Source organism: Ursus arctos, unplaced genomic scaffold, assembly GCF_023065955.2.
Source record: "Ursus arctos isolate Adak ecotype North America unplaced genomic scaffold, UrsArc2.0 scaffold_17, whole genome shotgun sequence".
NCBI lineage: Eukaryota > Metazoa > Chordata > Mammalia > Carnivora > Ursidae > Ursus > Ursus arctos.
Genome location: NW_026622841.1, coordinates 901,917 through 927,818, shown reverse-complemented (window position 1 = coordinate 927,818; position 25,902 = coordinate 901,917). Strand labels below are relative to the sequence as shown.

General features: G+C 42.6%; 1 protein-coding gene across 8 annotated transcripts in view; it reads left to right on the top strand.

Annotated features, from left to right (window-relative positions):
- Nucleotides 1–25,902, top strand: part of ATP9B (ATPase phospholipid transporting 9B (putative)) — a 250,435-nt gene that overhangs the window by 75,666 nt on the left and 148,867 nt on the right. For all 8 annotated transcript variants that reach the window (XM_057313321.1, XM_026496508.4, XM_057313320.1 and 5 more), the window contains one exon: nt 13,137–13,231. In XM_057313321.1, coding sequence (XP_057169304.1) covers nt 13,137–13,231 — 95 coding nt within the window. The remainder of the gene's footprint in view (nt 1–13,136; nt 13,232–25,902) is intronic.

The following is a 25,902-nucleotide window of genomic DNA, read 5'->3' as shown; positions in this document are numbered from 1 at the left end:
TTCATCAGTTTCTTAATTCAGATCAAATATCTCCTGAATGCACACAATTCTTTTAGTGGTATTAAGAGAAATTAATGCTTTAGAACTAATTTTCATCAATCTCTTATAAATGCCAATATCTTTTTCACTTGTCTCCTAAGTGATGACATTATAGTTTAAGTGTTTGGGACATATTACAATAGCTCAGCTGTCACCTGTTAGTGGGCAGGGGTAGGTAAATGACACTGTACTCATCCACATTCCCTCTTTGGTGCTATTCATCTTCCCACCAGCTTAAAAATTTCATGCAGAGTCATTAAGTCATATAAATGATTTAGAAATTAAGTTTAATGGCAAACGATCTGGTATTACATATGCGAAGTCAATGTCTATTTTTCTTTTGTTGGGCATATACTGTACCCATCTCCTTCAGAGCTATTGGATTCATGAGCTGTTGCAGACAATCTACTGATATTACGGGATAACTTATCACGGTGTATGACAGACTCTGGTGCTCAGTCTCATCGTGTCCCATCAGTTACTTTATCACTACTTGATGCAGCTCTCCTGTGTGACACATAGCCTAGTTGATCTTCATTTGATTGTCATTAAACCGTCCTTTCCTGTCGGCTCTTGTCAATTATACAAAATAAAATCAAGTATTCATAAGAAGTCTGTAACGGGATATAAGCAGACCAATTTAATAATTCATTTTTGCTGAGCCTTCACTGGCCTCCATCGAAGCTGGTCCTTGCTGTTAAACATTATTAGATACGGTATGTGTAAGACACGGCAGGTTGGCCATACTTCGGATTTTGCTACAGTTCATTCTCTTTTTAAATCTTACCAGTTACTGTGAGGTTAGTAATGTTAACTGTACTCGAAGATAAGTAATATATATATACTGCCCCTAAATATTTGGAACAGCATATAACTATTTAACATGAAGCATGTCCTTTTTTTCTTAAAGAAAGACAACTATATTGCTTCCAGTGTTTAGTAAGTTTACAGAACCTAGGTATTACTTTCACTTTTAGAAACATTCTGTGTTTGAAATATAAGAGACTCTAGAGATTCTCCCTTCTAATTTTTTATTTTAGAAAGCAAACCTAGAGCAGAGCTGTTGGCATTGACATCTCAAAGTACATGTCAGACAGAGTCTAGTATTCGGTCCCTATGCAGTCACTTTTGTATCAGAACACGTACAAGCACACACACGCATGTATATAAACATGCATATGTTTAAGAGGAAAAAAAATCAACTTTGAAAAACTATTTAACTGTAAAATAACATCCACTACAAATTTTCTTGTACTCCTTTTTAAAGTTGAAACCAGTTTGTAAAGTATTCCCCTTATGGTAGGTCTTTTGACAAGTACTGTGTAACAAAATGTGTTTACGTATTTAGGTACATCCTTCGAAGTACATGTAATCAGACGAAGGTCTCCTGGGTAAGTCTTCACTTGATACAGTAGATGACCCAGAAGTCATTTCCTAGCCCTCCGTCTTTCGGTGCCTTAGGAAAGTGACTTGACCTCTGTGAGGCTCCTGGAATCGTGCTGGCGGCACTTGCGCCAGCGGCAGAGAGCAGCTACAAAGGTTGGAAGTGTCATTGGTGAAGGGTTTGTGTGGGGCATGTTCCAGATCCTGAGCTCTGATTAGTCGAAAGTGCACTGGCTGGCGGAGAAAAGTGATAAGACAGTAAGACAGTGCTGGTGGTATGTGCAGGACTGCAGTTTCTTCCAGGGGGCTAAAGGGACAATGAGGCCGGCACGCATGTGGGTTAGCACAGACCCACTTTAGTGTTAGGACATTGCGTAAGAGGTGTCCTGGACGAGGCTCGGTGAAGATACGTTCTGGCATGTCTACCTTCACCAGTTCTCCAGACTTGAGAAGGAGGTAGCTAAATAAGTCCCCGGCGTGTGGCGCTCGCTGGCGGACTTCAGTAGATTTTCCTCTAAATCTTACAACGCAGCTCTCAAGGCAGTCCTTTTCCTCCGCTCTCCCCGTGCACATGAACACTTGAGCAAGGTGAGGTAATTGGACAGGGAGCCTTGGTGAGTAAGCTACAGAGCTAGTGTTCAGCCCCAAGACTGGCTCTTCCCGCTGTGCCCCAGGAACAGGAGCCTAGAGCATGGCTGACACTTGGGGCCACGGCACTCTTCCCTGAGGTGTTCTGTCTTAGGTGCTGTAGGCTGCTGAACAGTACTCCTGCCTCAAGTCACTAGATCCCAGTAGTAGCCCCTTCCCTGCCCAGGTTTGAAAACAAACAGTGTCTCCACAAGTTTCCAAGTGCCCACCAGGGTACAAAATCACCCCTGGTTGTAAAGCACTAGAGGACTTTTTTGTTTTCATTGAAGAGGATCCCTAAGTGTTCAGTTATATATCTTTTGAGAGTAATTCTTTTGATATCCTTCAGATATCTCAGTAAGAACAAATCGATTCTGTGGCATTTGACTCCATGGGGAAGAAGCTTCTACTCCAAGCCAGTTCAGCCAGGAGTTGAGGGACTGGCTCCATATCCCTGCTATTGCCAGGCTAAGTCCAGGGCATCCCCCTGCAAGGAATGTCCGCTAGCCGCTCATTTCCCCAGGTCTGGTGGACTGGGCCTCCCTTCTCACCAGCTCCCACTCAGAAGCAAAAGCTCTGCCCAGTTTTGACAAGCTGGGAGTAATGAAGCCCCAGCTAGTTACCACCACCAGCTAGCTTGTAGGGCAGAAGTAACATGCCTGGAGGGGCTACCACAACCCTTCCCTACCTAACCCAGCGCCTACTTACAAGCAAGCAAGGTGCCATTCCAGATACAGCCAGCTGTTGTCCCATTCCACTCTTCTGTGCCTTGGCCCAGAACACGCAGGCCTTGCTGAAGTTCATGCCTGAGGGTGGTGGTGAAAACAATGGAGAGCTTGGTGGCCGTTCGTTCAAAGGGAGGACCCATGATACGTACCAACAAAGGACACAGCAGCCTTTGTTGTAGCCCAGCGAGAAACTTGACCACCGGAACCAGGGAAAGAGCCGAAAGGAGTCCCACGGGACCACACTCCACACTGCTTGTGTGTGCTAGTCTCCTGTGCTCAGGAGTAGTCAGAGTGGGACAGTCTTGAAGAGGTTCTCCAGGATACACATCCATCAGCAGAGCCGAAACCTTGCTTGGCTTAGGGGTCCTGAGCACAGTGTCTGGATGTGCTGCTCACCCCAGTGGTAGTTCCTGTGAAGCTGAGCTTAGAAACAAAGTCCCATGCCTCCCCGTTGGTCTAGAAGATTGTACATGTGCCAAAACCATGGCTGTGGTCCCAGCAGTGGACAGAGGCAACCTGCAAGTTGCTGGTCCATCCCTGATTGAACTAGGGGCAGAGTCACGAACCAGCTTCCCAGCTGGGGAGGAGAGCCTCCAAGCCACGTGTCCCAGTGGTAAAGGGTGAACATCTGACTGAGTGAGTTCAGATACCACTTTGACCAGCAGGAAGTTGATGTGGGGCCAGGAGCAGCCCCTAGAAAGCCAGGAATAAAAATCTGGTTAGGGACATGGCGGGTACATGCTACAGGGTAAATGGGCTTCACAGAATTAGATCAGCCAAGTCACTAAAAAAGAAACACATGTCTGAACAACAACCAGCACGCAAATAAAATTTTTGGTGTTTGTATGACCCAGTTCAGAGTGTTCACTAATCAACTGTGGTGAATTCTGTGTGATTGTACAGCAGAGGGGTTGGTTTGAAGTCAGTTGGGCCTCCTGATGGCATTGTGCCGTTCATCCTGCCCATCCCAGGGAGACCTCGGGGCAGTGCACCTCTACGCTTGAGAGAGGGGCATGTTCCCTACCGACTGTCTCACGGGATCTCAGGTATATATAGGCCACGACTGGCACTTAGGAGATGCTCAGTAAATATTAGTAGCCTCCTTTTTCAGACAGAAATTACTTTTTATTGTCTCCATATATTTGTTGAGGGGTGGGTGTGGAACAGTTTCTAATCAAGAAAATAGGTACCATATTTATCTCTTCTTAGTTTGAAGTGTTCTGTTAGTTTCTCCCCATAACAATCCTTGGAAGGCATTTCGTAAATGAGCCAGGCCCCAAAGAAGTGTACTTGTATTAAATCCCGTGTCCCCAAATTCCTCTCCCTGGCACTTTGTCCCTCCTTCTCCCCAACCGCCAGTGGTCTCTGTAATTGTGGTCCTTTGGCTCCTGACGTTCAGAGGGATCCCAATCCTGGCAGGAAAGACAATTACACTCACAGAGCTAGTATACTGCTTTGTTAAGGAGACTTTTCTGGCTGCTACGGGTCGTCTTTCCCTTAACTGTAGATTGTAGCTACTTTGCATTTCCAGCTGAATCCCTGTCCGTCTGACTTTCACAGAAACCCCTCCATCTCATTTCTAGAATAGGACATCGGTGTGCCCCAAATGATTGAGTGTGGGTTCTGTTTTAGAATTTTGAGTCTGGATTACTCGTCAACCCTGTACTACGTGTGTCTCCCAGAACTTGTTTTACTCCTTCTGATTTTGCTCATTTGCTTCTCTAATTATTAGACAAAACACTTACTAGGGTCAGTAGGACCCGTGGTCCCTGGAAGAGTGTTCTCAGTGTAGTGGGTGTTGTGTGGGTTTTGAATGCGTGCGGAAGAGCAGCTGTGTGTAAACCCGTGTGAGGAGGAGCGCAGCCGCGCCCTGTGCGTTACGGTGCAAGTGGTGCCACTGCTGCATTTGCTGCAAAATCTTCATTAAATCTTTATTTCCATTTTTGAAGCTATCAGTAAATCTCCTCTTCTTAACATCTATCAGTATTTACAGCCTCCCCACCACTATCCAGTTTTATTTTTGTTGTTTCAATTATAAATATCTAATAGTTTATTTTTACCATTTTAATTATTTTAACAATTTAACTGTTACATAACCATGCTATTTCAGCTGCTTTATGGATAAGTGATTTTTTTTTTTTTTTTTTTTTGGAGGGTGAGGGAGAAAGAGAGAGAAGGGGAGATGCTGAGAGAGAGAGAATCCTAAGCCGACTCCACACCAAGTGCGGAGATGGTGACCCAAGCTGAAATCAGGAGTTGGGCTCTTAACTGAGCCACCCAGGCGCCCCTGGATAAGTGATTTTTAACAGGTTCTGTTAGAGATCAGAAAACTCAACCAGCATCGTTTGGTTCTGTCTTCTGAATCTAAGCAACTTAGAAGCCACCACATTGGAAGTTTAGACCCCCTCTTTACTGGGTGACTACAGCCTGGGGGCAGCCATGGGCTTTTTTTATAAGGAGGTTCACCTCTTTTCCTCTACCAGTAACCTTATGATTTCTTTAACTTCCTTTAAAGTTAAAACCCGTTTCACCTAGGACACATGCGCCATCAATACTAGAAAATAACTAGTTTAAAATATTGTAAAAACCTTTTATTTAATGTTTCTGTTTTGCTGTCTTCTGGATGAAAGGGAAAAGGCCATGAGATAAGTTATTGATGAAATTAGCTGTTGAAGTGGAGAGGAAGTGCGGTTGGCCGATAACTGTCATAGTGTGAGCGCTGGTCAGCGCCCGCGCATGCAGTCAACCATTCACTGGAGCCGCACTGGTGCTGAGCTGCATCGATCAGAAGTAGAGTGTCAGCGAAGTTGATGGATGGGGCCAACACTGATAGACGGTGGAAGGGAGCCCTGAAATAGAAATATGAGAAAAGTGCAAGTATGGGGAGTCTCCGTCTCTGCAGGTGCTCAAATACCAGCGTAAATGTGGGTTTCTGTAGTGCAGTTCCGGTTCGCTGCAGTGCGTGTCTCTTTACTGCAGAGATCAAATGTTTGTGCAGTTGACCCTCCAACAACCTGGGGGTTAGGGCTGCTTACCGCCCCCCCACACTGCCCCCTGCCCCCCCCCCCGCTCCCCGCACAGTTGGAAATCCACATATAACTTTTGACTCCCCCCAAACTTAACTACCAGTAGCATTAAGTCTGTTAACACAATTTATATGTTCTATGTATTACGTGCTGTATTCTTATAACAAAGTAGGCTGGAGAAAAAATGTTATTAAAATCATAAGAGAAAATACATTTATAGTGGACCCATTAAAGGATCAACTTTATAATATTTTGGTTGATATATTTCTGTATTAATCTGAATGCATTTTTAAAATACATTTTCAGACATTATTTTTTTAGAGCAATTACAAGTTTTCAAAAAGGTGAGAGGGAGGTACAGAGATTTTCCACGTACCCCTGCACTCAGACATGCATTGCTTCCCCCATGATCAGCAGACCCCAGTGGAGTGGCGCGTTTGTTGCGGTTGATAGACCAGCCCGGCACATCGCTGTCAGCCCGAGTCCACGGCTGATGTGAGGCTTTCCTCTTGGTGGGACGCACTCTGTGGGCTTGGACAAATGTAGAAAGACACGTAGCTGCCATTATGGCATCATAAAGAGTGTTTTCCTTCATGGTGGTATTTGTAAAATTCCTTTGTGCTCCCTCTGTTCATCCCTCAGCAAACACTGCTCGTTCTGTTTACTCCATAGTTTTGCCTTTTCCAGAATGCCATCTCAGATTGTCTTCTTGCGCTGAGTGGTATGCAGTGTGAGGGTTCTTCGTGTCTTCTGGGCCGACAGCTCATCTCTTCTTAGCGCTGAATAATTCTGCATTGTCTGGATGCACCACAGTTTATTCATTTACCTGTTGAAGGACAGCCCTGTTGCTCCCAGGTTTTGGCAGTTCTGAGAAGAGCTGCTCTAAGATCCGTGTGCAGGTTTTGGTGTTGACTTAAGTTCGCACCTCCTTCGGGTAGATGCCAGGCAGCACAGTCGCTGGATTATACAATACAGTTGTGTTTAGCTTGGAGAGAAACCGCCAGACTGTCCTCTGCAGCGGCTGCGTCATGTTGCATCCCCACCGGCAGCGAGTGCGAGTCCTGCTGCTCCCCACCCCAGCAGTGCTGGGCACTGTCAGTGCTCTGGATTCGGGCCATTCTCATCGGTGTGCAGTCGTGTCTCCTTGTGGTCGTAAGTTGTTTTCCTGATGACACGGGATGATGTGGCGCCCCGTCCATGTGCTTATTTGCCCTCCGTGTGTCGTCTTTGTTCAGGTATTTAGCCCATCTTTTAATCAGGGTGTTTTCTTATTTTTGAGTTGTAAGAGTTCTTCGTGTATTTTGAACAACAGTCCTTTGTCAGCTGTGTTTTGCGAACATTCTCCCTCCCAGTCTGTGGTTTGTCTTCTCTCATTCTCTTGATACTGTCTTTTGCAGAACAGAAGTTTTGAATTTTAGTTAAGTCCAGCTCATTGCATTTTTCTCTCTTGGATCGCACCTTTGGTGTCGTATGTGAAAAGTGGTCACCACGCTATACTAGGGTCACCTAGGTTTTCTCCTGTGTTTTCGTCCAGGACTTGTATAGTTTTGCATTTTACATGTAGGTCTGTGGCCCGTTTTGAGTTAAGTTTTGAGACGGCTGTAAGGTCTGTCTGGATGCGGTTGTTGTGTAGGTGTTTGCTGGTTGCAGCACCATTTCCTGGAGAGACAGTTTCTGCTCCTTTGTTGCAGCTGACTGTGTAAATGGGGGCTTATTTCTGGGCTCTCTTCTGCACCACTGATCTGTGTGTGCTCCTTCACCAGAACCACACCACCTTGATTGCCGTCTTTTCTTTTTTTCAAGGCTGGAGAATGGTTTTAATTTTTAAATGTATCCTTTTTGTTACTGTGTTAAAATACACATAATATAAAATTTATTACCTCTTTTAGAGTTCCTGGACGCAGTCCAAGGTGGGGTAGAGAGATTTACACACACACAAGATCAAGCCATTTTCAGGATACCAGCAAGGTGTCTGAGAATTCAACTCAATTCTGACACTGTCTACCTTGGAAATAGCATACGATCCCAGAGGTTACGAGCTCAGTCCTATAAGACTGCCTCCTGCCCCCCGAATTCAGACACTAGTCAGAAGTCCCAGGCTGTGACTTGTGCTTCTGACCAAGTAGCTGCAGATTGGGGGTTCCAGTGACCTCGTCCGTAATTGGCTGCAGCGGCTCACAGAACTCAGGGAAACGCTCACGTTCACCTGTTTGTTGAAGGATATGACAGAGGGTAAGAACCAACAGCCAGATGGAGAGGTGCACAGGGAGAGGTCTGGGGAAAGGGTGTGGAACTTCCATGCCCTCTCCTGACAGCCTCTCTTTCCAATCTCCAGGTGTTCACCAATCCAGAGGCTTCTGAACCCAGTCCTTTTTGGGGTTTTATGGAGGTTTCTTTGCATGGCCACCATCGATTAAATCATTGGCCACTGGCTGATTGAACCTCCAGGCCCTTTCCCCCCACGAGAGGTCAGGCGTGGGGCTGAAAGTTCCAGCCCTCTGATCGCATGGTTGGACCTCCTGGCAGCAGCCCGTGCCCTTGAGTGAGTGGGTTCCAGAAGTCACCTTCATTAACAAAAGACACCTTTGTCACTCTCAACGCTTAGAAAATTTTGAGGGTTTGGGGAGCAGAGAGCTAGAACTGTGGATGAGGACCACATACTTAAGAGAAATATATGTATTTGGTCACCTAAATCATCTGATGAAATACAGATTTCTCATAAGTCACAGTATTGCACCATCTTAACCATTTTTTTTAAAGATTTTTTAATTTATTTTTTGTGAGAAAGAGTGCGAGAGCACAAGCACGAGCAGGGGGAGGGGCAGAGAGTGAGGCAGACTCCCTGCTGAGCAGAGCGCCCAACATGGGGCTTGATTCTAGGACCCTGAGATCATGACCTGAGCCAAAGGCAGATGCTTAACTCACTGACCACCCAGGTGCCCCATTTAACCAATTTTAAATATATTGGTTAGTGATATTTTATTAAATACATTCACATTGTTGTGCAGCTACCCTATAATCTGTCCCTGTAACTTCTCATCTTATAGAGCAGAAACTCTGTACTGTTAAAAGATAACTCTTCGTTCTCCCCTCCTCTCAGCCAGTGGCAACCACCATTCTACTGTCTGTCTTACTGTGACTCCTCTAAGAACCTTACATAAGTGGAATCCTACAGTATTTGTGTTTTTGTGACTGGCTCATTTCCCGTAGCATAATGTCCTCGACGTTCGCCCATGTTGTATCATATTGCACAATTTCCTTCCTTTGTAAGGTTGATAATAATCTTTTGTGTGGACAGAGCACATTTTGTTCATCATTCATTCATCAGTGAATGTGGGGGTTTCTTCCACACTTTAGCTGTTGTGAATATTGCGGCTATGAACGTGAGGCGAATCTCTCTCTGAGACTCTCCTTTCAATTCTTTTGGGTATATTCCCTGCAGTGTACATATCGCTGCTTCATATGGTAGTTCTGTTTTTAATTTTTTGAGGACTGTCATACTGTCTTCCACAGTGGCCGTACCATTTTGCATTCCCACCAACAGTGCACAGGGGTCCAGTTTCTCCACATCCTCACCAACACCTGTTGTTTTCTGGATTCTCTTTTTATCTTTTTTCTTCCCCCCACCCCCAGTGTGGGGCTTGAACTCACAACCCCGAGATCAAGACCTGAGCTGAGATCAAGAGTCGGACACCTAACCGACTGAGCCACCCGGGTGCACCTCTGATTTTTCAGTAGTAGCCATCACAGTGGTTATGAGGTGGGATCGCATACTTTTGATTTCTAAGTCCCTAATAGTTAGTGGTGTTGAGCATATTTTCAGTGCCTAATGGCCGGCCACCTGGACATCTTCTTTGGAGAGACATCTGTTCAAGTCCTTTGCCCATTTTTGCACCAGGTTCTGTTTGGTGAGCTTTGGGAGTTCTTTATATTCCTGATGTTAATCCCTTATCAGATACATGACTCACAAGTATTTTCTCTCATTCTGTGGGTTGCCTTTTTCCTCTGTGGATTATGTCTCTTGATGTACAACATTTGTAATTTTGTACAAAGTCAAATTTGTCAATTTTTTCTTTTGTTAACTGTGCCTTTGTTGTCGAATCCAAGAAATCACTGCCCAATCCAATGTCCTGAGCCATTTGTCCTTAGTATTCTTCCAAGGGTTTTATAGTCTTAGGTCTTACATTTGGGTTTTTAGCTTTTATAATTGGTCACGTGTTAGCCCTGCCTGAAACCTTACTTCGCGCACAGCCTCCCTGTGCCTGTCCGACTCCTGGGAGCGGCTCTTGCAGGAAAGGTCCAGTGGTCACTGACTCCTGCAGCTTTTGCTTGTTTGGCAATGTCTTGGTTTCTCTCTCACTTTGCAGCACAGTTTTGCTGGATATAGGATTCTCGGTTGACAGGTTTTTCTTCTTAAAGCATTTTGACCAAAGTTTCTGATGAAAAATCTGCAGATAATCTTACTGAGGATACCTGGGATGTGATGAGTCTCTTCTCTCTTGCTGCTTTCACGGTTCTCTCTTTGTTTTCTGAAAGTCTGGTTATAACGTGTCTCCGAGTGGGTCTCTGTGTCTTCCTTAGACTTGACCCTCTTTGTGCTTCTTAGATGCTTACCTGCATGTCTCTCATCACATCTGGGATGTTTTCAGTAATTATTTCTCCAAGTAGTCTCTTCGCCCCTTTGTCTCCAGTCCTGCTGGGACTCCCACAGTGTGTATGCTGATTCGAGTGCTGGGGCCCACAGATCCCTCTGTGTCTGCTCGTGGTTTTTCAGTTCTTTTTTCTCTGTCCCTCAGGCTGGACCATTTCTGTCCTGTCTTCAAGTTTGCCTGTCCTTCCTTCTGCCTTCAGCTCCCTCCAGGGAATTGTTCATTGCAATTACTGTACTTGTCAGTTCTTGAATTTCTTTTGCTTTTTATGTTTTCTCTCTTTTTTGATTCCATTTTGTTTATAATTTGTTTTCTTGACTTTTCTTACATCTTTCTTCAGTTCTTTGAGCATCTTTTAGACTAGTCTTTGTCTGGTAGATCTGACATCAGGTCTTCTTCAGGGACCGTATCTGTTTATCTTTTATTTTCTTTATATTTTTTTAAGATTTTATTTATTTGAGAGAGAAAGTGTGTGAGAGAGATCATGAGCAGGGGTGAGGGGCAGAGGGAGAGGGAGAAGCAGACTCCCTGCTGAACAGGGAGCCTGATGCGGGGCTCTAACCCAGGATCCCGAGATCATGACCTGAGCCGAAGGCAGATGCTTAACCAACTGAGCCACCCAGGCACCTCCTTTTTCCCTTTTAAATTGGCTGTACTCTCCTGTTCCTTTATGTGCCTGTTGACTTTTGTTGAACACTGGACATTTTCATCTTTATAATGTGGTAACTCTGGAAAGCAGATCCCCACCCCCCAGCAGTAGGTCAGCTTGAGACTCGGTGGTAACAGTAACGGCATTGCAGTGAGACTTCTCAATTACTGCAGCACATGCAGCACACACGTGTGCCTGCACACGCACATGCCTAATTGGTCTTCTGAGCATGGCGGGGGCCAACTCATTGTCTTGAAATGTGGATAAATTACAACAGTGAGTCAGTGCTTTCTTACAGGAACTGTTTCACCAGGTGACCAGACCAAATCTGAAGAGCAGATGCCTCTCCTTTTACGTTGTATTCTAGCTAAAGGTGAAAGGAGGGATAGACTCCCTTCCACTTTCTTCAGCCTGTACGGCAGTCATGGGTTTGGGCTTTGAGCACAAAGGGCTGATGGTATCAAAGCCGAGCAGAGCCCGGACATGGTGCCTCTGGATGGCAGCTGGGCAGCATTGCTGAGGGTCCTTGGAGTGTGGGCTGGGCTCTGGATCCAGGGGCCAGGGTTGCAGGACCCACAAGGGGAAGGGGAGATGGTTGGCTGGATCATGAGTGGTCAGTCAGTGACATGCACACCAGGGAGGCAATGAGGGCCTGTAGATAAAGAGCGAAGGTGAAGACACACCCAGCATGGCCAAGGCTCCGCCGGAGTGTCTTGAGCACGTGCATTTGGGAGATCAACTCCAGGTCAGAGCGAGGAAGCACAGGTGACGGCAGTGTTAGGAGGCGGAAGGGCAGGCTGTGTGGGACCGGGCACACGTAGGGTCTTCTCAGGGGCCTTGCAGTTGTTATAAGGTACTTGTCGTAGTTCGCTAAGATGTACAGATGCTCCTGGGGCTTTCGGTAACTAGTTTATTTTATTAAGTCACTTGAATATATTTGGTGATGAAACTGCTGATATTATTTTGTTTTATATGCTTGTTTTTAGGGATTGCTTTTTAAAAGTTTGATGTCATTTGGTTTTTTAATTATGTAAAACGTGTGATTTCAGAGTGAGCAGTATAAAACAGTCCCTTCATGCCTTCCTCCCTCTGCAGAAGTCATCCCCATGTCCGCACCTGCACATTCCGTACCTCTCCCGCCTGGCTCTTCAGTGGGAGTTTTCCCCCATGCATAGCACTTACACCTTGCTTTCCTCACTTTACCATGTACACCCTGCAGATATCCACAGTAAAAATTAAGGTCTTCCTCATTTCTCTCTTTCTCTTTCCCCCTCCCTTTCCTTTGTTCCTTCCCTCCCTCCCTCTCTCTCTCCTCCTCTCCCTCCCTCTCTCTGTCCCTCTTGCTCCCTGTCTCTTGTCTGTACCCTGTCTTCCATCCTGTCTTTCTTATATGGCTGCTTGTGCTTCCTTTTACTTGATTCTCACATTATCTGTTCCCAGCCGTTTGTTACGATCATGTTTGCAGGATCATCTTGTACGTATTTCACTTTGTGTTTTGCTGTTCTGTCTTAGGATGGGTTCTGAGAAATGGTGTGATAGCATGGTCAAAGGGTGAATGGAGTTTTGTTATTTAATATTTTTTCATGTTTAAAATTTGATAGGGTTATAGGACGATAGATCTTATCTGTGTTTTGGCATTTTAGCTGTGCTTTTATTATTGAATGTATGTTTAATAGTGGCACATCAGATAAATTATTAGCAAAGTTATGGCATACTCTTGGATATTTTTGTATATTTACTTATTATTTTATTATTAAAACATGAATTAAAGGTAGAAATGATCAAAGTAGTTTTTCTAAAATAAAGCACTAATTAATATTAAGCCTCAGTAGGCAAGGACACCACATAGCAGGTGAGTGATTAGTTAGTGACCTGTATCTTCTCAGCATACTTGTTTGTGAATCAACTGTATAAAGGCTTTTAAGGATTTTTATTTATGCGCATCCCTAGATAGGTCATTTCTGTATCCCATTGTGCTGCACAGTGATGGTCTTAAAGCACCTGTGACTCTGGAATTTTCTTGTCTCATTCCAAGGTTCGTGTTTTATTCGAACTGATCAACTTGATGGTGAAACCGATTGGAAGCTGAAGGTGGCGGTGAGCTGCACGCAGAGGCTGCCGGCCTTGGGGGTGAGCATTCTTGCAGTTACGACGTCATTTCACTGGTGGTGCACATTTCCAGGCAGCAGATACATTTCTGTGTCTACCAGCTGGCTTCTTGAATGCACTGATTCTTAAAAATGATTCTTTTATTACTAACAAAGGGTCATTGAAAATTATGCCAGAATAATTTCTGGGTGTCTTGGCATGTGACCTGCTGTAGGTGTGGTTTGCAGTGTTCCTGTTGGCCCGACACTTTGGTCCTCTTCTTTTCTCTCGCTTTCCTTTCCCTTCTGGTTTTTATTTTTAAACCTCGCAATTGAGTAGTCTTTAAGATTGAGAACTTTTGGCAGGGTTAAGTGAGTCCATAAATGAGTCCGTTTTTGCTAACTGACTTAACTCTGTGGTAGGCTGGTCTCCATGGCTTGTGAGATTGTGGAACTCCGATGAAGTTAGCCTCCTTTTGGAGATGGGCCATCCACTCTGCTTTTCTTGGGATAGTAGGGAACCCTCTTCGATTAGGAGGAGGGAGAGTGTTACTGTGTCTTGTGACCGAGGGAAAAGGAAGAGGACACCGTCAGCACCTTGCCTGGTCTTTGCCCAGTGTCCCTATGTTCCTGGGGAATAGGCAAGAGGTGGGATTAGAGAGAGTGGTATTTACGGATTTTAGCATTTTCAACGATCTCTCACAAATGCTGAGAATCTCCTAAGCTGGCACACATCTTTTTTTAACAAAGCCACAGCTGAGCCCATTTGGTGCTTGTATTAGACGTTAGTATGTATTTGAATGAGAGGAGCTTCATTCTTCCTACATGACCTGCTGGTAATGGCAGTGGAGAGTAAAGAAAACTTGAGGTGGTCTACGAGTGACCTTTGCCTCGAGCACTTGTTAGTAAAGGCAAGGGAAATTGGGTAGTATAGACTTGGTCACTTTCCTTAGATTGGTTGGGTTTGGACAGGAGTAGCTACTCGTATAAGGTGTACGGTTAATTTAGCATGGACAGCAGGAGCCGTCCTCATTCTTGTGGACACTGGACCATTTGGAAACTACATACATTTGACATGTGTAAGACTGGGAAATATTTGGTTCTTTAGGTATTTTTGTTGTTTGTGCTTTAGGTGGTCCCTAGGTTGAAATTCATTCCTTTGTATGTTTTATATATATCTTGCAAAACCTTCCGGTCACTAGTGAGCAGTTGCTGATTCTTTCTTTTGTCCGTTTATTCATGGTCACATAACAGTGCGGGTCATGTAATATGTCTGTCACAGGCTTACCCTCTCCTCCTGCCTTTCCTACTCCTTCCCCCCCCCCCAACCCTTTAAAGATTAAAAAACAGCAACAACAACAACAACAACCATTCTTACCCCAAGGGGGACACAGGAGAGAGTGCAGGTTGCCAGATTTGAGCCCCAGGTCGTGGTTTCCTAACCCCTTTCTACTCATTGGCTAGCGTTGTGCACCTCTGTCATGGGTGGGAGCAAGTGGGCAACTCCTAGTTTTTGTCTTTTTCAAATACATAAACATTAAGAGGAGACACGTAAATAGCAAGTCTTCCTTTTCCAGGTAAATTCTGAAAAGTAGAACAGGGGTTTGTGTCAAGGAACACCTGTGATTTCAGTTCCTAGTAGGTCATCCCAGAAGACTTGTGCCCAAACCCCTGTAACCAGCAGAATGTGATTATTGGTGAATGTGCTTCAGAACACTTGAAGTAACAATGGAAGAAAAAAAATCTGTTTGATAGAGAAAATTTAGACCATTCATTCTTTTAATTTGTACCTCTTTTTCCAGTATGGTTGAAATTTTCCCCCACATATTCACTAGAAATTTGTATTTATTTGTTGGTTTGCCCTTATCTTTTTCCCATTTTTGTATTGGTGTTTGCCAATGAAAAAATTATATATATGCTCACGTGGTGTGTAGTATTGAGTTGATAAAACCAGATATATGCAAAGTATGTCCTGTTTTTTATTGTTCCCTTTGTAGACGCAGGAATATTCTTACATCTGTGGTCTCTATCATTCCCCAGGTCAGAAGTTGTTTTTGAAAATTGTCCAAACTACTGTTCTGGATCAGTTTCTCAGTCAATGCAAGGTCGCTCACCACTCAGATGATTTGTTCTCAGTCTTAATTCTCAGTGTTCTGGGTTGGTTTATTCAAATTCTGTAGGGTATTTATGTATAATTTATATGGTGGGGTTAGTATAACTTACTGATTGATTGTGAATGAGGGAAAGTGGATTCTGTTGGACCAACTGATGAAGGTAATAGTTGAGGTTGACATTGACTCTTTCTTACTAAGCAGCTGACCTTTGTCCACTTCACAGTGGACAGGAACAAGTAGGAAGCCAGTAAGTCATTAAGTCACAAGTCAGGGATGTGTGGTAAAGTGTGCACGCAGGAACTGCCAAAGTGCTTTTCAGTGGCTATACCATGAAACTTTCCCACTAACAGTGCATGAGTGCTGGAGTTGCTCCACAGCCTTGCTAATATTTGGTGGTGTCTTTTTTTTACTTAAGTTATTTCGATACATGTGTGGTGATACCTCATTTTTGTTTGTGTTTCTATAATGGCTAGTAAGACTGAACAGGTTTTTTAAAAAAAGGATTTTTATTTATTTATTTGAGAGAGAGTGCGTAAGCAGGAGGGAGAGGGAGAGAGAATCTAAAGCAAACTACCACTGAGTGCAGAGCCCGACACAGGGCTTGATCCCACGATCCGAGATTATGACGTGAGCCCAAATGGAGAGTCACACACTTCACTGACTGAGCCACCCAGGCACCCCCTGAACATTGTTTCTTGTGCTTGTTTACCATCTGTGTTTCCTCCTTGGTGAAATGGCTGTTCATGTCTTTTTGGTGGCTTTTGTGTAATTCTCTACAATGCTCTCTATCCATGATCGTGTCATGTGCAAAGAAAACAATATAGCTCTTTTATGCAAGTGTGCATAGACAGCCTTCTCTTTCTTTTCCTTGCAGTATCACAATGGCTGCTATCTCTAATGCATTGTTGAACAGAAGTGGTGAAACCATTCATTCTTGTCTTCTTTCCTGTCTTGGGGAGCATGTAACCTTTTAACATCGTGTGATGGTAGCCGTAGGTTCTTTCTACATTCTGCATATCAGGCTGAGGAAATTCTTTCTATTCCTAGTTTGCTGGGAGGTTTTATCATAAATGGGGATTAGATTTTTCAAAAATTGTTTATTGACATTGTAAGATTTTTCTTTATCATCTGTTAATAGGATGATCTGCATGGATTGATGGATTATACCAACCTCATATTCCTGGAATAAACCAAATGACATTTGTTCATGCTGAGTGTCCTTTCCATATATTGCAGTATTTGATTTGCTAATATTTTGGGAAGGACTTTTGTGCCTATATTCATGAGGAATATTGATTTTGTTGCTTTTGTTTGTATTTGTTTCTTTTATTGTAATGCATTTGGTTTGTTACCTAGGGGTATGCTGGCCTCATAAAATGAGTCCGGAAGTCTTCTTGCCTCCTGTATTTGTTGAAGTAGTCGGTGTAAGATTGGTGTTATTTATTAATTTTTTTTAGTATTGAACGTATTCCCATTGAAACTATCTGAGTCACAAGTTTACTTTATGGGAAGGTATTTAATTATGAATTGAATTTCTGAAATAGATAATAATCAGATTATTTGTTCATTGGAAATTTGTGTTTTTGGAAGAGTTTATCTATTTCATGTAAGTTGCCAAATTTAATGGTATAAAATTCATTATGTTCTGTTATTATTTTTTAGTTTCTGTAGGATCCCCTCTTGCATCCTCAGTGTTGGTAATTTGGATCTCTTTCTTTTCTTGGACAGTCTCACCCGAGGTTAATTGACTTTAGTTGTCATTTCAGAGAACCTGTTTCTGGTGTCTTTGATAATCTTTATTGTTTGTTCATTTTCTGTCTTCTGTTCTGATATTTATTTCCTTCATTCTAACTTAGTTTGTGTTTATTTTCCTTTTCTTTGTTAACTTCTTAAAGCAGATGTTAGGCTCTTGATTTTTTTACGTTGTTCTTCTCTGTTATAAGCCTTTAGAGCTGTAACTCACCTAAGCATTACTTAACCTGTATCACACAAATTTTATACACTGTATTTGCATAGTGTTTTTTTGTTAAAATGTTTTCTAGTTCCTTTGTGATTTCTTCTCACCCTTTATTTACTTGGAAACATTGCTTCCTTACCTTGTGGTGGGGCATTTTCCTGATGTCCTTTGTAACATAGCTGTTATTTAATTCTGTTATTTAATTCATGGAACACCTTATGTCTTATGTCAGTCCTTTGGTACAGGTTGGGACTTGTGACTCGGCCCAGCTCATGCTCTCTCTGGGCCAGTGCTCCCGCCTGTTTACAGAGTGTGTTCTACTGTTCAGTGCAAAGCCTCTAAGTCTGCATTTAGGTCCAGTCGATGGAAACTGTTGTTTAAATGTTGTATATTTTTACTTGTTTTCTACCATTTGTTCTCTTAATTAATGATAGAAGAGTTTTAAGATACTCTTTCTTTGGGTTCTATCAGTTGTTTTCTGTGTACATCGAAGCCCTGCTCTTACGGTCCATGCACATTCAGAATTCTTATACACTATTGATGAACTGAACTTTGCTCAGTATTTGTGGTGGTGGTGGTCTTGGTTGTGACATCTACTTTGATGTTAATATAGTGACTCCAGCTTTCTTTCGATTGGTGTTTGCATGGCATATCTTTTTCCATGCTTGTATGTTTACTGTGTCTGTTTCTTTATATATGAAGTGGGCTTCTTGTTAGCATAACACAAGTAGATAACTGCTTTTTTACTTATTCTGACAGTTGTTGCATTTTTAATGAGTACATTTACCATAATTATTAATAACGGTTGAGTTAAAGGCGGTTATCTTGATGTTTATTTTCTACTTCACTCTTTGTTCCTTCTTTCCATCTTTAGGTATTATTTTAGATTTTTGTTTAATATTAATAACGGTTGAGTTAAAGGCAGTTATCTTGCTGTTTATTTTTCTACTTCACTCTTTGTTCCTTCTTTCCATCTTTAGGTATTTTTTTAGATTTTTGTTTAATTACTATTATTGGCTGTAACCATTAGTTCTATTTTGTAGTAGTTGTTCTGTGGTTTCCAATATGTGTTACTAACTTACTATAATCTTTCTCCAAAGGGTATTATACCATTTTGTATATAATTTAAGAAACTTGCAGAGTTAGACGTCCACATCCTTCTTCTCATCTTTTGTGTTATTGTGTCATACGTTTTGCTTCCACATGTTATAAGCCACACAATAGAATGTATATATATATTTTTTTCTTTAAAGTAGTCAAACATGTGGAGCACCTGGTTGGCTCAGTCGGTTCAGCATTTGACTCTTGATTTCAGCTCAGGTCATGACCTCAGGGTCGTAAGATTGGGCCCCATGTCAGGCTCTGTGCTCACTGGGGAGTCTGCTTGAGATTCTCTCTTCCTCTCCCTCTGCCCCTCCCCCACTAAAAATAAATAAATCTTAAAAAATTTTTTTATTTATATTTGCGAGAGAGAGACAGATGGAGAGAACAAGTGGGGGTGGGGGGAAGGGCAGAGGGAGAAGCAGACTCCCTCTAAGGGAGCCTGATGTGGGGCTCAATCCTAGGATCCAGGGATCATGACCTGAACCGAAGGCAGATGCTTAACTGACTGAGCTACCCAGGCGCCCCAAAGAAGTAAATCTTTAAAAAAAAAAAAGTTGTCGAGCATGTTAAGAAGGTGTTAAAAAAATAAAAACCCTCTTTTCCACTTTTTCTGTACATTTACACAGCTCAGGACTCCTCTTTCCTGAATGTGGATCTAACTTTCAGTGTAATTTTCCTTCAACTCAAAGAACTTCTTTCAATATGGCTTATGGGAAAAGTCTGCTAGATTAACTGAAATTTTTTCCTTGAAAAAGGTCTTTATTTCACCTTCATTTTTGGAAGAGGTTTTTCAAGTTTTTGTCTGACAGTTTTCCTTGTCTCTGCCTACCATCTCAGAGCTGTCATGCTTTGCCTTATAACATATGTTGTCTCCTCCTTATCTTCTGTCTCTTCCTCTAGGCATTTTAAAGATGTTCTCTGTGGTGATTGCTTTCAGGAATTGGTGTATGTGTCTTGATTTGTCTTGCTTAGGGTTTGTTGGACTTCCCGGATCTGGAGGTTCTTGGGTTTTTTCCCCCCATTTCAGAAGCTTTTAGACTTTATTTTTCATGCCTTTCTGCCCAGACCCCTCCATCTGGGATATCAGCGACGTGTGTTAGACCACTTGTCATTTCCACAGGTCATTGAGCTCTCTTGCTCTTTACTTTCTGTGACTCGATTTGGTAGTTTCTATTGCTCTGTTTTTGAATACACTGGTTTTTATCTTCTGACATATCTAGTCTTCTATTTAGACCATCCAGCAAGCAAATTTTTTATTCCAAATACTGTATTTTTAATATCTGGAAGTTCCATGTGGTTCTCTCATTTTCGTTACTGTTTAAATACCTTTCTTTCTTTCCTGGTATGTTCATAGTTTCATTTAAATCTTTCAGCATTTTATAATACTTATTCTTCATCTGTTAATTCCGTTGTCTCTGTTATTTCTTGGTATGTTTCTATTTTTTTTTTTTTTTTAAGATTTATTTATTTGAGAGAGAGTGCGCGTGTGCGAACCAGGGGAAGGGACAGAAGGAAAGGAAGAGAGAGAATCTCAAGCAGAATCCCCGGTGAGCACAGAGCCCAACCCTGTGCTCAGTCTTAAGACTCAGTCTCAAGACTCTGAGATCACAACCTGAGCTGAAACCAAGAGTCAGACGCTTAACTGACTGCACCACCCAGGCAACCAGTTTTTAAGTTTTTAATTATTCTCCTCTTACCTGTCTGGTAATTTTTTATTGGATGCTGGATTATTGTAAGTGTTATGTGTTTTTTCTTTTTTAGAACCATTGATTTTATTTTCTTAGTTTAGCAGCTTGTGAATAAACTTGATCTTTTTAAAGCTTGTGCTTCAACTTTATTGGGGTGGGCCTAGAGTCCCCTTTTTTGCAGTGCTGGTGTAATCTTAGTACAAAGGCCTGATCTTTCTGGGACAACCTTGGAAAATTTTTGGTTGTTCACAGGTACCTGCAACTGGCTGGTCGGGCTTGACCTGTCCCCCGTTCTGTGTCATCTCTGTGGTTGGTTCAGGGTAGGGCTCTCTGGCTGCACTCTGCCTGGCCAGACCTCATTTTTCCTACGCAGGGGTGTGGCGGCATCAGTAAACATATTTGTGAGCATGGTACAGTAGTCTGCAGTCCCTTCCCCTTTGTTTCCCTTTCAGGGTCCTACTCCCCAGACCTCTGATCTCTGTCCTTGAATTTAGAAAGACTGCTATTTTGGGCTTAGCTTCCCCCTCATCGTCTGGTATGGGAAATGTACTTTGCAGGAAGCTGGCTTCCCACGGGCTCCTATCTGTGTTGTGTTCTCCCAGGCATCATAGGCCTGTGATGCTCCCAGAAGCACTGTGTCCATGTCTGAAAACAGCTGTTTCACATATTGTGTTCATTTCTCCAGTGTTTTTGGTGGAAGGGCAAGTCTCATACCTGGTACAACAACATAACTTATAGAAGCCCTTCATTAATATTTAATGAGAAATATCAGTGTCTTGTGGACTAACCAGTCGATGTGACATTTCAAACTATAATTAAAAGGTGGTTCATCAGGCATAGTATTTTCAAACACCAAATTACTGGGTCTTTGTTTTTGGTGGACTTTGTTGTAGGGATATCCCTGTCAGGAGGATATGGGCCCTGGACCACACTGGTGTGCGGGCCATCCTCCTGCCTCACTTCCACTGTGTTTCAGGCTAACCAGTCCTTTATCTTAGGACTCATTCTTAAAAAAAGAAATGGAGATTAATTTTTTCCTGCTTGTAATAATAATGTCATTGAAAATAATATATACATCATAAAGAAGATGGAAAACAATCATAATTTTACTTCTTAGCATTGGCTGCCATTCACATTTGTGTAAAAATTTTTCCTGGTGGTGCCCCTTCTCCACCCTTCCCTCCACCACGCACGTGCGTGGATGGATGATACTGTATATGCTTTTTTCCTATTCAGCAGTATGCTGCCCAGCACTTGACAAATTATAACTTGAGTAACCAGCCTGGTATTTATTGGTGACTATGAACACTAAGTTTTGACGTTTTATAGATAGTGTTAGAAATCAAAAGACAGACATAGTTGAAGGATTTTGGTTCTTTTGCCTAAATGCCCCCCTCCCCCCAACACTGCAGCAGCATGTGTATCTTCTGGTGGCCTGTCCATCTTCTCCCATGCAGTAACTGTGGAAATGGCATTTCGTTTATGTTGACATTTAATTTTTTTGTGAGGTCAAAGATACCTCTTATCTAAGAAAATCTGTTTCTTGTATTTTAGTTTTACAAGTTTCTGTTTGTGGTGTCTGTTTTCCTGTTGTGTGTTATCAGAGGTCTTTACGTGCACTTCGTTCGTCATGGATCAGTCTCCCATTTCTTTAAGTCTCGTCTGAGTGTTTTTGTTGATGGTTTCTTTTGTCCTCATGGAGGTCTAGAGTGTTTCTAGAGTGGCCTGTGGGTGGAGGCGCTCAGGACCCTGGCTGCAGTGGCGGCCGTGCTGCAGCACGCGCTGTGTCCGGTCAGCCTGGTGTGCTAGGTGAACTCACACCATGTTATAGGTTAGATATGTTTCAATAAAAACAACTTGTAAAAATAAAGTGGTTACTGCCTTTGGTTTTATGTTTAGAATGTTTCCACTCCATGATTATATTTTAAATGGTTACTTTGAAAACAACTCCTGCTTTACATGCAGAATCTCCTATCCATGTAGCGTATATCTTGAGTCAGCTGTGAGTGGGAAATCAAACTTAAGGATTAACAGCTTGTTAGTCAGTTGCGGCAATACCTCTGAATTGCTCAGTATTTTTGCAAAAATTTAAAATTGCCCTCCGTTGCTCCCACCGTTTTAAATCAACATCAGTGCATGAGTGTCTGTCTTTCCCTACCTTTGCCAAGTGTGTGTTGCTTCTTAACTTCTTGCTTTCGAATAACTTTTGCCATGCAAATATTTTAAATTTTATTTAGTTAATTGTTTTTCTTTATGCTTATGGATTTTTTGTTGTGATCAGAAGGCTTTTTTCCTACCAATACTCATTTATCATTTTAATCACTTTAAGTGTTAGTCAGTAGGAAATGAACATTTATGGTATTGTGATTATTAAAACATCCCCTGCACATGGACTCGTAGAGAAGGAAGGTTAGTACGTCCCTGTATCTGTGTGGCCACAAGACTGTAAGAGGGAGTGTCGAGTGGGTTCTTCGGTATCACATCGTGTGACACAGGCCTAATGGTGCCAGAGCCTGCGAATCCACCCCTCCAGTCCCCTCCTTTTTCAGCTCCTCCCGAGACTCAGTCAGACTGCCCTTGTTTTCTGTCTGCTTTGCTTTGCTTCATGTGGCAGAATCAAGCTGTGCTGTTGTCGTATTACTTAGGACATCTAGCTTACAGTTCTCATACTATCTGTGAAAGTGGATTCCTGTTTATCACAAGACGTTCTTGCAGCCTTTTGGCTTCCTGATGTGATGTGAGCTGACTGGGGCGTTGGTGCTACTATTTTTCAGTTGCAAGTTTCTCCTTTATGTCCTGTTTTTCTTTTTCTGGTGTACATCCTCAGTAAACCCTCCAGGATTAAGGGGGGAGGGGAGGATAAAGATGATGAATCATAACTGACTGGGAAAGATTTCTGTTTGCTGTCATGCACAGATGGGGACCCCACCCTGAGTCTTTCCCTCTGAGTCTCCTTTGCAAGAATTCCAGAGTCACTGGCTTGGACAGTTGGAAATCCTTGCATTAGATAATCGTTTGTAGTAGCTTTAATTTTCTAAGAGTGGTAGAAAGGAAAGTGCAAAGTTGAAAGAAAGTGTCTGAAAGAAAAGCCCAACCTAACAAACAAGTAAGCGTACCTGAGGTGATGTTGGCAATGCAGAGCTCTAGGAAAGCCCACCTGCCCTGCGATGGAGGCCAGGGGTAGAACATCCTGCAGAGGAGGGCTGGCAGTGTCCCGCCGCTCGGCCGTGCTGAGGTCATAGGTACAGGTGTTCAGTTGCACACAGTCGTACACTTTAAAGGTGCACAGTTCATTGCATGTAAGTTATGTCTTAGAAGAGTAGTTAAAATCCCACTCTGTTATTATCTGTACCTTTGAGTGTCCTATTTGCTGTGATCTACAGGAAGTGACATTTTATTATGCTCAATGTTATAAGGATCTTTTCTTCATTTTTATTAGTGACAGTTGTGTATAAATTTCAAAAAAGTTAAAAGTTATAGTATATAATTCCTGTAATGCTAATTTTTAAAAATTTTATGGTTGATGTGCTTTGATAGAGCGTGTGAGTAAGCATTTAGGTAAAGTAACTAGTAAATGAAAACATTTTAAGTTTTGATATGACCATAAAACCAAAAAGTAGTATATTCTAGAAAAAAGGAAGTTTAAATGAATTTCTGGTTCATTAATCAATTTAAATTTATAGCTTCATATAATTTGGCATATATGTATAGATTTCATAAGGAGAAAAAGCTCTAATTTCATTATGGATTCAGGTACGGCAATTTCGTTTTTCATTTAATAGCTACTGTCCCCCTAACTGTCACTCACTTAGACTTCTCTGTCTCTGATGTAACGGATTTGGGGGTATTTGGTGTCCTTCCCTGTTTGTCGCATCATCAGCTGAGCACTGTGACACCAAGGAGTAAACCTGCAAACCTTACAGCTCTTCTTAAAGAACTGAGGATACCACCACCAATACCCTCTCCGATTTTGTTGTATTCCCTGGTCACCTGATGTGATCAGACAATTAAAATTTGAACAAGCCATTTGATAATAAGTAGTGCTGCAGACCCTGTGACGGCAGGCTCGGCTTCTCGTTGCCACACAGGCGGCTAGAAGGCATGCTTTTCAGGCACCCATAGATATTCGGGAAACGTGTTTCTGGCTTTTGTGATCAGGCAAATTTATTAACAACAATGAGGTCACAATAAATCATGACTTGCTGATTTATTTCAAAAGATCCATATAGCAGTAAACAATACCATTTACATTTAATTAGTTTTATTGAACGAAAGGCAATTTTATTTGTAATGAACCACATGTTATGATTAAGGATGTATTTTAATGACCTTTAAGTAAGGCGAACAAATGTTGCCCTTGACCTAATAGCAGAGGCTTTCCTACATTATTGAAAACTTCAGAATGATTTTTAAATTATCGTGAAAAGCTTCGAATGACATTCTCATTATTGTGCCGTTATTCAGTCATTTGATGTCTAATATACTAGATGAAACGCATTGCTCTGAATGTTCATGTGCGTGTAGAAATGAGGGTTGTTGCTAGAATTGTTCTTTACTTCCATGTATCAAAAGGTAGTCTGTTATGCAAGAGCTTCATGTTTTGAAAAATACTTTGACAGGGTAATATTTAAATGATGAAGGGTTCTTAGACGTGCCTTATCCCAGGAGTCGTTGGGCTGCTTATTAAACATCCTTGTTGTATTTCCCTAAGTCCACAATTATTACACAATGCGTTTTTTCTTGTGTGAACCAGCTTGACTTAATTAACTTGAAAATAACTTTTTATTAGTTAACGTATACTCTGTAAACTGCAATAGCAGACCCTCTGTGGTGAGCTGCTGTGTTCACACTTTACCCAGTGTAGCATCTCTGTTCTCTAGAAAATTGAAAATTCATCAGTGTGTGTTTTCCAGGCCCTGATGAAGGTGTGTGAATGAGCTTTCCCAAGTCAAACAGACTCTGAAAGAATTTCTAGGGCAGGAATGGGGATGCGGTCTCCTTCTGCCCTGTTGGCACTCTGCTGGCAGGGGCCACCCTCAGTGTCCCAAGTGGAAGTGGCAGGTTCTGTGTGGTCAGTGGCCCCCGCACCCCAGAGTCAGACTCGATGGGTGTGTCTTGAACTCAGTAGTTGAAGGGTGTTTCCTGTGGAGCACCATTTTGGTCATGTTCTGAGAGTAAGTTTTGGAGGTTCAGTCATGAGTCTAATCCCTTCCTGTGGTTTCGGAAGGACCTCAGTCCAAATATTAAATCCCTTTTTGCTCCTGAGATCTGGAGTGGCTTCTGTTTCCTGACCTGATGCACCACAAATTAAGAGAGAAGTTTTTTTTCCCCTCACTCGGCACACCTGTGTCCTATGTGACTGCTCCCCTCCCGCCATGGCCCTTCTGGTCATGTTCCGCCCCATGCAGCGAGAGCTGTTGGAGAGAACAGAATGCTGAGGGCTGTGTTCTTCAGTGGGGGCCATATGCCTGTCAAAGGCTTGGTAGTCGTGTCTTTAACAGGAGTTGGGGAGGATGGTGGGAAGTGTCTCCACCTCACCATCTCTTCACTTTGTCTTCTGGTTAGTTTCTTTGATTTCCTCTCGTACTTCCTCCTGGGTAGTGCGCACTAAAACTTTTCAGTTAGTTCTGGAGGATTTTGCTGCACTCAGAGCAGGGTGCTTCCTCTGGGGTTGTTACGGTTACCACTTTTATTAGTAAATCAGATCCAGTAAGTCTCAGCCACTAGAAGATGTGTGTGCTTCCCCACTCACGTAGATTAAAGTAGGAAATAAATGAAATATAAACAGCGAAATAGATGTTTTCTAGAAATGGAAGAAGCTGTATCATTTTTGGACTGTTGCTTGTTTTCT